The following is a 13,878-nucleotide window of genomic DNA, read 5'->3' as shown; positions in this document are numbered from 1 at the left end:
TCTGTCATCAACTCTGGCTCTGGTAGCTGTTGCATTAATCAATGCTTTTAAAAAAAATAATCTGACACATTTAAAAGACTAAAAATCTTTGTATTTGTTTGGAAGATTTTGCAAATCCCATAGCTCTGTGGAGTCCTCCGGTAAATTTATGAGGAAGACAAACAAAACATGTTTCAAACATCAAGGATAACAGTGTAATACGGCCTCTAAGTTGTCAAATCTTGGATCGAAATGTTGGTAGTTCCAAGGAAGATCTGAGTGTTCAGTATGTTGCATTATACTCACAATCAACTGCAATCAGATTAAATTTCTTGAAGAAATCTCCCTCTGGTGGCTAAAAAAGAGAATTCAAATCTTCCCTAATCTAAATCTGGGTTTTTTAGGTTTAGGAATCTACTGACTCAGTCAGTCATACTAGAAAAGACTGTTCAAATCTTTCTTAATCAATATGCTACATGAGAGTCAGATGAGGTGAAGGAAGACTGGTATGATTGTGTCTATTTCATACTGGCTACCTATGATTTGGAATACAAAACAAAAAAACAAAAGCCAAAACCTAAACCTCAGATTTATGTTACCCCTCACTACTCACAACTACTTTGAGTTCCAGCGGACTGACAAACACAATATGGAATTTTAAAAACCAACCATATGACAGCCATAACCAATTACAAACACTTCTGAAATTACACTGGAATTTTGTTTCGCTGTGCTAGCACTTTAGAAAGTGAATTTGGTTAGGTGGGTTTTAAATGGCAAGACATTTAACTGAAAGCAAGAATTATTAAGGATTAATTTTTAGACTAGTATTGCTGAAGATGCAAATGTAGATTATTGCTAAAGAGACACCTTGTTCCAACTAGCGAGCACCTTCAGAAACCTGGTGAGTTTTGCAGAGAAAGAGTACACGCATGTTGAGAGGAAGAGACAGTCTTCCCTTTGCATTTTTTAACACGTAAAACATGTAAATCACTAATCCTACTAGGTAAGCAAGGGTCCTGATTCATAGCACTGTTAGTGGGATGTACATCCTTTAAGCTATAAGTCAAAGTTCAAATGTAGTCCAGTACTGATGAAACACAGCTTTTTTGATGATTTGCCAGTGCCAGTTCACCTGAGGCAAATCCCATCCACATAGTGCCAGACTGGTGCACCAGAGTCAGGTTCTTAACATAACTGTACATTTGGCAAGGACACAAAGTGGAATGAGGGAGCTTTAAAGAATTCCAACAGCTTTCATAATTGGTTTCTGAAGACAGCTATTCAACTTCCCCAATACTGCCCAAAATCCCAGTGACTGAAAACAGGTGCTAGTTTGAATATTAAAAGGGATACTCTGGGTCCCACATAAAGCACCAAAATTATTTCAATATCAAATAAGACAATTCAGAAAGATGCTCAGAACACACATGCAGAACAGCCATGAAACACACTTTCTACACGCTTTTCTATTAATGTGCTCCAAAAACTGTTTAGGAAGAAAGGAAGTCTCACTGTTGACAGAAATTTGCAGACCCACAACCATAATATTGCATCTCAGGTCTGCCCAGAAAGCCTATGGGAAGGCCTGTACAGAACAGTTCACTGGATTTTTGGAGATCAACTATGTTCATCTTGTTATCAAAATCAAGTCTAATGGCATTAGAGTGACTTGGCTCCAGAATGGAATATAGGACGTTCAAAACCAAACACAGAATCATAGAAGCATTCAGGGGTGAAAAGACCTTCAAGATCATCGAGTATAACCTTTGACCAAGCACTTCTGTGTTCACCACTAAACCGTACCTCCAAGTGCCACATCCACATGCTTGTTGAACACTTCTAGAGGTGATTCAACGTCCTCCCTAGGCAGTGTATTTCAATGCATGAACAACCCTTCAGTGAAGGAATTTTTCCTAGTATCAAATCTAAACCTCCTCTGGCACAACTTGAGGCTATTTCCTCTTGTCCTTTCACTTGTTACTTGGGAGAAGAGACTGACCCCCACCTGGGTACAACCTCTTTTCAGGTGGTGTAGAGAGCAATAAGGTCTACCCTGAGCCTCCTTTTCTCCAGGTTAAACAACTCCAGCTCTCTCAGCCTCTCCTCATAGGACTTGTGCTCCAGACCCTCCACCAGCTCCACTGCCCTTCTCTGGACACGTTCCAGCATGTCAATGTCTTCCTTGTAGTGAGGGGCCCAGAACTGAACACAGAATTCAAGGTGCAGCCTCACCAGTGCTGAGTACTACTGGCACACTTGTATCCTAATATCCTACCGAGTACTGCTGGCCACTTCATTTTTGATACAAGCCAGAATGCCATTGGCCTTCTCAGCCACCTGGGCACACTGCTGGCTCATGTTCAGTTGGCTGTTGACCAGCACCCCCAGGCCCTTTTCTGTAGAGCATCTTTCCAGCCACTCCTCCCTGAGCCTGCAGCACTTGCATGGGGTTGCTGTGATCCAAGTGCAGGACCCCACACTCGGCCTTATTGAACTCATACCACTGGCTTCAGACCATCCATCCAGCGTGTCCAGATCCTTCTGCAAAGCCTTCCTGCCCTCCGGAAGATCAACACTCCAACCAAACTTGGTGTTGTCAGCAAACTGACTGAGGGTGCCCTCAATCCACTTGTCCAGATTAGTGATAAAGATACTACGCAGGACTGGCCTCAGCACTGAGCCTGGGAACACCACTTGTGACCAGCTGCCAGGATACAGCAAACATAGGCAAATGTGTTTTCCTGTCAGACTACAAATTCATTAAAGAGCACTCACAGTTCCACTACTCAAATACACTTGGCAGAATTTAGGATCCAATTACAATACAAATGACAGCAGAAAAAAAACCTTCCACCCATTAAATCAACAGCTCCTTTTTGTAACTTAAATTTTTACAGAGAGATATAAATCAGACCTGAGCTTACCAATCTGGACTCTATTTGTAACAGGTTAAAACTGTCATTAATGTACAGCTGACAGAGAACCTGGAACATGGAAGTATACTTGCTATGGTCAATACTTATTTTTAAGGTAACAGGTATGGAAAATAAATACGCTTAAAAATACTAAAATGGAATTTTAAAGTTTTTTTAATTAAAAATTTGTCCAAAAAGATGAGTATTTACAAAACATTGAGCCTTTCAATTCTGTTATCAAAACCTGCTGAGCCCAGTACACATAAACCTTACAGTAGAATATTATACAAATCCAAAATACAGTAAGATCAAAAAAATTCATCTGATTGACTTAATAAAAACTACACCCTCCTCCAAATAGGAAACATCAAATATGAACCAGTGCAGCTGGAACTGAATATGCAGACTTCCAATAGATTCATTAGAGACAGCCTCTGGGCTGTAACCTAACAGTCTAGTAACTGACACTAGATCAAATCCATTGCTTGTGTGTTTAATGTAATCTATATGTACAAAATTTACAAATATTTTCAAAGGTTCATTCCTAGTCTTTGTAAAGATGTCATAATTAACTCAATAAAATTGAGGCAATCTCTGTCTAGGAGTGTTTATGTATAAGGGCTTAAATTGTCTGCCCAAAAGACAAAAAGAATTTAAATTCTTCTGCTAGACTAAAAAATAGAAAATAAGGCAGAACTCAAATTTTAAAAGGCCATTTTTTACCAGGTTACACACACTGAGTGTCCTTTCTTATTACAGGCAGAAAAAAGGAAAAATCCACATGACTCAATCTCAGATAGGGAGCAGGATATGGTAAGCTCTTCAGAAGTCCATGTGTTTGTTTGCAGAGAATTGTTATTCAGTGATTTCAGAGAAAGGCAACACAGACCTCATCTACTGTCTAGCATAAAGAGCTAAGAAGACTGACACGCACAGTGATAGGCAGCTTCATGACGCAAAAGAAATCAAAGCAGAAATCTGCACATGGTTCTCTTTCCTTTTATAAAGCACATAAGATTTCAGATCAGATGAGGTTTCACCTTGGTCAGTAACAGAAGGAAGCCTTCACATCAAGGTCAGCCAAACACTTCATTTTACTGGGTTACTGGCAAAGCAACATTGACAGGCACTTGGCTGGGCTGTTGTGCTGGTGACCCATTACTGAGAGGTGGTTGTGCAACAGCAGCTGATTCCATTTTGCTGATGTGTGTTATGAAGCGTAACCGAAGTTTCAAAGCTGGTCTTAAATTACAAATTATTTTCTCAACCTGTTATAAAAAAAAAAAAAAAAGCATTCGGTAAAAAACAGGAGTATTTTTATGTGTCACTACTGTACACAAACATCACATCAGCACAACAAAAAATGGAAAAATATATAGTAAATAGAGTTATTTACATTAATATTTTATTAATCATGCTAACTTTTGGACCTCTTCTGACAACTAACCTTAAAAAAACCCTCCCTGCTGTAACAGTTAGACACCAAAGCTCTGTAAAACAAGTAACACAATTGATTTTTCCCTGAATGTGGATGTGGATGCAGTCCTGCTTTTGTAACATGTGAAGATACATTAATTAATCAGAAATTACGTAAAAACTTAGAAGATATACAATGAAATGAGGAAATGTTATGAAACATCCAATAGCTTTATTTCTAGCAATTGTTTTAATAATAGTATTTAAAGCACCCTAAGGCTGTATTTTAAATTTTGGACTACATAAATTAATCTTGGAATCTGAGATACCTAGTCTACTGCATTTGAAACTTTTAAGTTAGTAGAAGTGCACCAACTTCCTAATTTGTCTATAGAGATCTAGTCAACTGTTAAGCAATTTGATGTACTGCTACCTATGAAAACAATTTATAAAAAGGTTAAGTTACTATATGGGAAGAAAGATTAATAATGTATCAATATCTACTGTTTACTTACTTGGTCTTTCACACTATCACCTGTAAACATATACTTCATATGATACAAAAAATCACATATAGGATCCATGTAGTTCAGGTGGGAGCTGTACCGATCTGCATTCAGGAGCATTTCATAAAACGCCACTCCAATCTGTTTCCACGGACACAAAGAACAGCCCAAATGAAAATAATTTTTAAAATGCTTCAGAGTAGAAATACAGTTAAACAGTATAATAAATGTGTACTGCTTTTCAGGTATCTACGATTCCTATCAATTCATTTTCTTACAAGGACAAATGGGCAGATCTAAGTCATCCCATTATGCTTAACTAAATGATTCTCAAGTTAAGCTTTTCTTTCTAGAAGAGTGTTTGCAATATGACACTTTTCAGGTCATCTGCCTACTGGCCAGCTCTGTCTCTTTTCTCCTCTCCTACCCTTATTCACACTGACATGAATGTAAGAAACAGCTTATGTACCTCCATCCTCACAATTCAGCTCTTGCACACTTCCTTCCAATGCACAGGGTTTTTAAAACAGGCAGTAAGTCTGATGCATATTTTGCATGCAGTTTGAGAGCCAAAGAAAGCACATATTGCTTGATATTTTTTGGGCTGTATTTCTTTCCTTGTTTAAAAAAAAAGTTCTAGGTGTTTTATCCAATAAGATTTCAGTTAACTGGGTAGGGTGAATACCAACTCAGCAATTCAGATTCTTCCAATTACTGTTTAATTCATAGAGAATTTAATTGCAAATATTTATTAAAGATTTTGACCATATTCTGCTTTGTAATATAATTGCAAAGCTAAAATAATATGTACCATATAAAGTAGACCACAAGCTACTCTTTACCTCTATCATGCATCGTGTCCTCTCCTGCTGGAACCGTTGCAGAAAAGGACCAACAAGGTGGTAAACGTAGAGCAACTGGAACTCTGTTTTCACTATGGGTATCAATGATTCTGTGAGGAACCTGCAGTATGTCAAGACATTTACTACTTCAGCTTTTGCTTATTTTGGGTTTTTTTCTTCCTTCTCCTGCCCTAAATTCTAGCCAAAACATCACATTCTCTCTCACAGATTTAGGCCTTTCTTTTAGAAAAAGCAGTGTAACTCCACAAATATTAGTTATTTCAAACATTAGTTATTTCAGGGATGCTCTAGAATTAAGAATAACATTTACTGTTACAGTTGATGCTTTGGGAATATGCTACAGTTAATACTTTCAGAAAAATTCAAATTAATAAAAACATAAAAGCTAATGAGGATAAAAAAGGCTCATTAAAGACAGTCACACTTTATATGATAGTCTTGAAGCCCACAGACAACAGGAGTTATGTCAGTGGAAGAGGGAGCTGGAAAAAACTTGTGACCCATCTGGAGAATTTCAGAGCTCTCCTGTACATATTTATCTGCTGGTGTAAGGGCTCTCAGGTAGAGCTTTGCCATCTACAATAAGTAAGGAATTCAAAAGACAAATTATTGATCAAATATCATTACACCTACTTAGGAATGAGAGAGAGCTGTCCAATGCTAGAATGATGCCAGACAGCATGTGCCAAGGCCAAAGTGTAGCTACAGCTCATCTCAGAATAAGACTGGTGACATGCCGTGAAGTCAAACAGCTGGAATGGGTAACCAACCCACTCTGTCTCTGATGTCAAGCTGGGACTGTTGATAACATTCACAATGCAATCATGGAGAACAATCCAGTATGGCTCCTGGGGGAAAAAAACCACAAAACAAAATAAAACAATCAAAAAAAATCCCAAACAAACAAAAAAACCACATGCACAAGAAAAAAACCAAACAACCAAAAAACCAAACAACCCAAACAAAAAAGTCAGAATTGCTTCTAAAAAGAACACTAAGAACACTATCTAAGATGTTTCCTCAGCTCTTTCTACTATTATTGCATTTCTAAAATGTGTATATATATAAATGTTATAAACAACGTGGTAGTTTATAACCACATCTGACAAAGATGAAAACTGAAGCAGCACACTACAGAAAGCATCTGTGTTAGCAGGTATGGCACATTCAAGAGTGTGGTACAATCAAGACACATCTAATGAATTTAATTGTTTAATCAGCTATTATAAAGGTCTCCAAAAGAAGCAAAGCAGAGGCAAAAAACCTTAATGGAAGGGGACTGAGAATTTTCTAGTCTTCTGAGTGCAGGCACAAACAGACCAAAAAAACAATATGAAAACAGGAATAACAAAAGGCAAAGACTATAGATGAAGATGCAAGGAGAGGGAACAGGAATAATAAAAAAAAAAAAATAATAAGGATTAAATCCATGTTGGCTTCTTTCCAAGAAGAGGAGCCATTTTATTGCAGAAGAGAAGTCACAAGGAAAGGATAGTTGTGGCACATATAAGCAAGAGGTACACAAGATCGTGTAGTCTTGGTCAGGTATCAAGAGTCATGATATTCAGAAGATCAAAGTTCCTAATGATACATGAACTATAGTACTGCACACGTTTCCTTTTGCAATCTTAGGCACATCTCATTACATGGTTTAAGAACTACAGGATGTGAAAATGCAGGTATTAATAAAAAAATAGCTTGGCATCAGAACCCTTATAGATTTTCTTATTACATTGCTCCAGTTCTCAATACTACACACACGGCATTTAGCTATATATTTAAATAGAAGTGATTTACTTCTTTTCATCCTAGCCCCAAAAATTAAAAGAAAAACCAAAAAAATGGTCAATTTTTCCATGCTGGAGGAGTAGATGTTTCTCAAACACGCACACAGCCTTCTGACTAGCTCTTTGTGGAATCTACAGATGTTAGCTATAAGTTTTTACAGCATAATCTAGGAAGATGATAAACCTTTCATGGAAGAAGATATTTTTTATTTTAAAATACAACATATTGACTCACTGGTAAGGCTGTGATAATTAGTCCAATTGCATTCATCCAAGCTGTGATGTTCTCTCTTGGTACCAGGGGCTGACTAGAGATAAAGAAAAGAGAAAATGAAAGCTCTGAAAATACACAATTGCAATTTGTGTTTCTCGTGCATCTAAAGGCAAAGAGTATTTCTCTAGCTGAGAGACCTATAAAAACATAAACAGGTATTTAGAAAAGTCAGAAGATGATATAAATGCTACTGTGATGTTGTGTGCAAAACTTTGTTTGGGCACGTTTTGCATTAGTAGCAGGTTTCCTTCAAGGTCTACAATCTTTCTTCCTTAAGCTTTAGTGCTTAAGGTTTGTTTGTTCCTTTATTGACTCCTTCCCTCCAAGTGTCCAAAACAGAGCTAACAATAAAATATTACTAAGCTGAATGAGGCCAAATCCGAATCATTTCAGTCTGTCATTGCTCAAAGGTGTCAACTGAATGACTACAAGAATACTAGGTCCTTTCTTTCATTACAGTACTTTTCACAGTGGTTGAGCAAGAAACAGAGCTATGGGTCAAATTTAATGCATCATGGCAAAAGGCTAGCCTTGGCACACCACTGTTTCAAAATACCTCTGATTTACATTAGCATCTGGAGGATTCAAAGTTCTGCCAATGCTTCTTGCCCCTTTCTTTGCATTCAAAGATACTGTGATGTTAACTGATGAAATGTCCTCCTTTCAGCATAGCTGAAAGAACAACACACTTTTTCCAGTCTCTGCTTCTGAACCCAAAGGATAAGACCTTCATCTGGGTGAGGTCTTCCCTCTAACTTTTATGGGCATCATGCCAAGTCAACTGTTCCTGAAGCACACACAATCCACTACAGCAATCTAACACGTGATTTTTCTGCTTGACCCCTGTAGCCTTGTTTGTCATCCAAAAATGCTTTATACATATAAAACTTAACCTATGTACACTTCATTAACAATTTAAAAAAAAAAAAAATTAGTATCATGGACTACCTTGGCAATCTCTAATTATGTATGATATATTGCAGGAAACTGTTTCAGAGAGCCAACATACCTCTTCAGCACAACATTCAGTAGAGCATTGCCCACCTCCTTCCCTGGAACAGCCAGAGCCATAAGCTCAACACAGGTAACGTGCAGAGCATGGGCAGCTGGGTTAGGAAACTCATTGAATCTCCAGTCACAATTTGGAAATGGACCAGGTGATTTGCCTGCCATAGGTGACAATGATTAAGGAAAAAAACCCTACCCAACACAGACTACTATAAGCAGCACACTGATTGAAAAAAAAAAAACAAAAAACAAAACCAATGCATATACCACATACTAAATTGAACTGAAGGTTACTGAAATAAGTAGAACAACCGCACTTCATAAAAAATAAGAGATAAAGAACAAAAGTATCAATATGAGATACTGATATTCAACCACTGAAGGACTGCATGAATACATAGCTATAAATATATTACACACACAAGGCCATGCAAAGGATAAAGTTCCCCAGTTAACAGGTGGAAAAAATCAACACCAACCACCTCATTCACTCTCTGCTTCCAAGATGAAAAAATGAAAATAACAGGGATTTTCTATTCTGCATAATCAGAAACCATTAATTTGCCTCTCTGTAAGATCCTCTATCAGACTTCTTTATGTACTTTATGTAAAAGGACCACCTGCTTATCTCTGAAAATATTCCACTTTCCCAAACAAGACTTAGTTGAACTACATACAGAAGAGTTTCTAAACACGGTTAACATTTGCATAAAAGCAGAGGTTTATGTTTTTAGCTTTCTTTGGAGAGACCAAATAAACTTCTTTCAAATTAGATATCAAAGAAAGGGAAGTTCAGGAAAAGAAATGAAGGAATACATAAAATCCCCAAAATTGGTCAACTCTTGTAAAGCTGCTCCAGAAAGAAGCCAAAGTCCAGGGAGATCCCAGTAGTGCTGTTCTCTAGTTTGCCAGCTATTCCCATAGAACTTAACATCAGCTCTAGTCATAATGGCAAAAATTAATAACAGGCAGCAATTAAGAAAACATAGGTTTGTGTTAAATAACTTCTAGCTTTTCCTTCTTAAAAAACAGATTCTCAGCAGTCTTTAACAGCACATATATCAAGCTTCAACTAGACACAGCTAGTTATATACTATCTTAAATGTGTCACTGCTTCCAATATTTCATTCTTAGTAATACTGATAATGGCATTGGAAAACAGCAAGCTCATTTTAGGCAATTTTTTTAAATACTTATGCTTTGCACCAAGCTTATTTTTTTGTGGCAATTAGAAGTCAATTCAGAATGCATAAACATCAGTAATTGTATTTCCATGTGATGCTTTTAACAGTGAAATATTTATATAGTTGTACTGTACTTTGTTTTCCCCGTATCTTTCAAGATGTTTACTAGGGCAACACAGTCCTTGTGTAGAATAATAAGGTACATGGAAGTAATCTAATATGAATTTAGACTGATATATGCAGCTAAATAATGACTCCAACCTTTATTTCACATCTGAACTGACAGGAATTGAACTTTATATTTTGATGAAATGAAGCTACAAAAAATTGTCATAGCTGACTTAAAGCAAACTTTCAGAAGGATATTGTCTACCAGTCTTCCAATGAGCTTGCAATAGTAAGTGTCATCAGGAACCCATGGATTTTCTTCTCGGGGATTCATAGCACATTTGAGGTAAGTATCACTTAGGCACCAGCCCAGCGGGCGATTATCTTTGAGAGAGCCAATTATGGCATGAACAAGTTTTCTCTTGAGGTTTGTGCGCTCTCTGAGATGCCCCTCATAATAGTGAAGAGTGTTGTACAGGTAAGTCACTGGTCGGTCTGCCAAGAAGAAAATGGAAACAGCAAAAACCAGAAATAATTTCTAGCATCACTCTATGTTTATGGTGGCAAATATAAAACTAAAACCAAGAGCTATACAAGACTAAGTTGTTTGTATTTAAGAGCAGCACATATGGAACTGATTCATGTTCTTTATTTCAATATACTCTAAAAAACCGATCTTCCTTTGTCTTGTACATACTTTAATGTGTTTGCAGAACAAAAGAAATGGAACAAAAAAGATCAGTATTACTAACAGTTCACATATTAATGATAATATTAATATATTTGTAAACAAACCAACTAAATCATCTCTTCATATAAAATAGGAAGGATTCAGGCATGAATCACAGTAAAGAAAGAACATTGTAAATTGTCTGAGCATAACATAGCAACAATATCTATAAAAAAAGACCTTATAATAACAGTGTAGTTATTAAAGCATCAATAAAATCAGGTAAAGTTATTTGAATCTTAAGTAAGGATAGAGAGAGGAACTGCTTTTCAATTGTTTTGGTCTTGGTAACAGAAAGTTTGTTAGGACATCAGTCCAAGTACTTAATGCTAGAAGGGAATGAAAGGGAAAGGTGTGAAGGAAGCATGAATTAGCAAGAGATACTTGATTTAAAGCAAGTTCACTGTTAGTAAGCTGAAATTCACTAAACAGGGAATATACCTCTCTGTATAAATGTACACAGGGTTTACAGAATATGAAAGGAATAAAACACTGCTGTGCTAGTACATGAAAATTATGAGTGAAGGAGATGAAGGAGAATAGAATGACTGCAACAAGAATATATCTGTGTGTATTCATGGATAACTTACCATGAAACTTGTATAAACCTCCCAGATGATCCAATAAAGTTTCTAGTGATTTAGACACTGGAAGCAGTTCCAGAAATCTATGAATTACAATATCAAACACTGGCAGAAAGCGCAGGCATACATTTCCAAAATAAATTGGTAAGTACTGGGGCTGGATCTGAACTGGTGGATTGACTTGCTCTGCCAAGCCCTCGAAATAAAGTTTTTCAGGATATTTCTGGAGGGAAAGAAATCCAACAAAATCTAAATCTCTTTCCCTAGAAGCAATGGATTAAACATTCAGCATCTATATTGCTTTAAAAAAGACACTTCATAATCCTCTTTTTATCACATTTGAATTCAACGTGATGATTTCACTGTAAAGCTTACTGAAGAAAATTCAACTCTGACTGAAATCAGTTATTAGACTAGTAGATAACAACTTAAAAAAAAAACAAAACGCAAAACAAAATTTCACCACCACTCAGAATGGGCATAAGAGAACACTAAGCATATCAAGACAAAACTGGAAGCAGCCAGCACTTAACTGTCCTTTGTTAAGTACTTCAAGAGGAAACCTGGGGGAAATCAGCACTACTGAAATTTTCTGCATCATATACTGAATTACAACACCAGAAATAATATGCATGGAATAAGTTCCCTGGGAATGAACTGGAGTGCACACAAATAACAGATGGGTACTACTGAGCTTATGACGTTTTTACCTGTTAAAACACTGTATGGCTAAGGCAGAGGGCTAATATAGACCAAATAGCTTCTGGAGCAGAACTAGATGGCATGTGTTAAGTTACATGAGAGTTTGCTTGTATCTGTTCCATCTCAGTGTTCATTTCGTTTTTGACAGAACAGTCCATTGATACATCCTTTTCTAGCCAGCAGAAGCCAGTACAGTTATAGCAGCATTAAAAGCTCAGCAATTTTCTTCCCTAACGTATCAGGCTATCATGTTCGTGCCACACAAAAGATTGAAGAAGCTTTAATAATTAGAAGAAAACATAGGTTTAAATATTGGTATAGTCATGAAACACTAGAAAGAAATACCTTCTCCCTGATGCATAAAAACTGTTCTAAATGAATTTCAGTAAAACTAAGATTTTAAAATCATTTGAGTTAGATAAGCAAGAATGAACTTCCAAGCAATTCTTAAGCTGTTTCTTTCTTTGAATATTACTGTTTTATAATTTTAAAGTTATTACATATAGTAATTTATTATTTTCACACTAGCCTAAACAAATTACAGCTTACTAGGTAACTCCAAAAACTGATCAAGCTGACCTGTAAGTGATGGCTGATCTCACATCCACAGAAAGTATTACAATAAAAGAATGCTATTAACTTTGATACCTTGTGGTAACTCATGTGCTTTGTATGCCAGTCATTCTGCAGCCAGTGTTCTGGAGAATTCTCCTTCACAAAGTCACTCACTCTGTTTCTGAAATCATTAGGCTTCAATAAGAGTAATTGAATTATGAAGTAACAGACTTGAGCTTCATTTCCTTCATGACTACGCATAGCCTGAAACAAAATGGATCAGACAATATGAAATTACAGTTGACACTGCTGTCTGCTTTATAGCCCCTAAACATTGCAGCAGTCACATTTCCTAGCCACAGTAGGTACATCCACACACAAATTCACACTGAGCATATGGTCTTTCAACTCTATTTTTCAATAGATTCAATCCTCATCCCATTCTTTATTCCACAGGCAGAAAGTCTTAAAACTCCCTAGTGATAGCACTTTCTCTAACAATTGTAGCTCTCTTTTATCTGCCAGTTCTCTTATTGAAAATAACCAATTAATGACAATGAAGGTGAGATTGCTTCAAACTTTGGCCACTCTGATATGTTTGGACTTGAGTTTGAAAACCAAACTAGAATTCAAACAAACAGTTTTACATTAAGATGAGGTTTTAAATTATACATAAAGCATTATTACTGAATGAAAATCTAGTTCTCTCTGGGAAAATACTGCTTTATTTTTAGGCTAACATGAAAAAATACAGAACATCATTTCTCCCTTATGATGAAACAGGCTGAATTCTAAACAAAGCATATACTAATGGCTACAAGATTTTCCATTTGTTTCTTAATCATGGCATGCCATATCCCTTCTACCTTTCTTCAGAAATCACAGGATCATAGAATCATTTAGGGTGGAAAAGACCTTTAAGATCATTGAGTCCAACCATTAACCCAGCACTGCCAAGCCCACCACTAAACCATCAGTGCCACATCTACAAGCTTTTTGAATACCTCCAGGTATGGTGACTCAACCACATCCCTGGGCAGCCTATCCCAATGTTTGACCCCCTTATTTTTCCTAATATCCAATCTAAACCTCTCCTAGCACAACTTGATGCTGTTTCATCTTGTCCTATTGCTTGTCACTTGCAAAAAGACACCGCCCCCTGCCTGGCTACAATCTCCTTTCAGGTGGTTGTAGAGAGCAATAAGGTCCCTTTTCTCCAGGCTAAACAGCCCCAGCTCCCTCAGCTGCTCCTCATAAGACATGT

The 13,878-nt window shown here is 36.8% G+C and overlaps 1 protein-coding gene across 2 annotated transcripts in view; it reads right to left on the bottom strand.

The window, feature by feature from the left end:
- Window positions 1-3,053: 3,053 nt before the first annotated feature.
- MED23 (mediator complex subunit 23) overlaps window positions 3,054-13,878 on the bottom strand; it is a 36,280-nt gene continuing 25,455 nt past the window's right edge. For both annotated transcript variants that reach the window (XM_064649466.1, XM_064649467.1), the window contains 9 exons: window positions 12,708-12,878; window positions 11,364-11,580; window positions 10,302-10,538; window positions 8,753-8,918; window positions 7,705-7,777; window positions 6,316-6,530; window positions 5,662-5,782; window positions 4,829-4,960; window positions 3,054-4,165 (listed from right to left, as the gene is read on the bottom strand). In XM_064649466.1, coding sequence (XP_064505536.1) covers window positions 3,992-4,165; window positions 4,829-4,960; window positions 5,662-5,782; window positions 6,316-6,530; window positions 7,705-7,777; window positions 8,753-8,918; window positions 10,302-10,538; window positions 11,364-11,580; window positions 12,708-12,878 — 1,506 coding nt within the window. In that variant the 3' untranslated portion in view covers window positions 3,054-3,991. The remainder of the gene's footprint in view (window positions 4,166-4,828; window positions 4,961-5,661; window positions 5,783-6,315; window positions 6,531-7,704; window positions 7,778-8,752; window positions 8,919-10,301; window positions 10,539-11,363; window positions 11,581-12,707; window positions 12,879-13,878) is intronic.

The sequence above is a fragment of the Pseudopipra pipra genome, chromosome 3 (genome assembly GCF_036250125.1).
Source record: "Pseudopipra pipra isolate bDixPip1 chromosome 3, bDixPip1.hap1, whole genome shotgun sequence".
NCBI classification, from domain to species: domain Eukaryota; kingdom Metazoa; phylum Chordata; class Aves; order Passeriformes; family Pipridae; genus Pseudopipra; species Pseudopipra pipra.
This window is presented reverse-complemented; position numbering and strand designations above follow the sequence as displayed.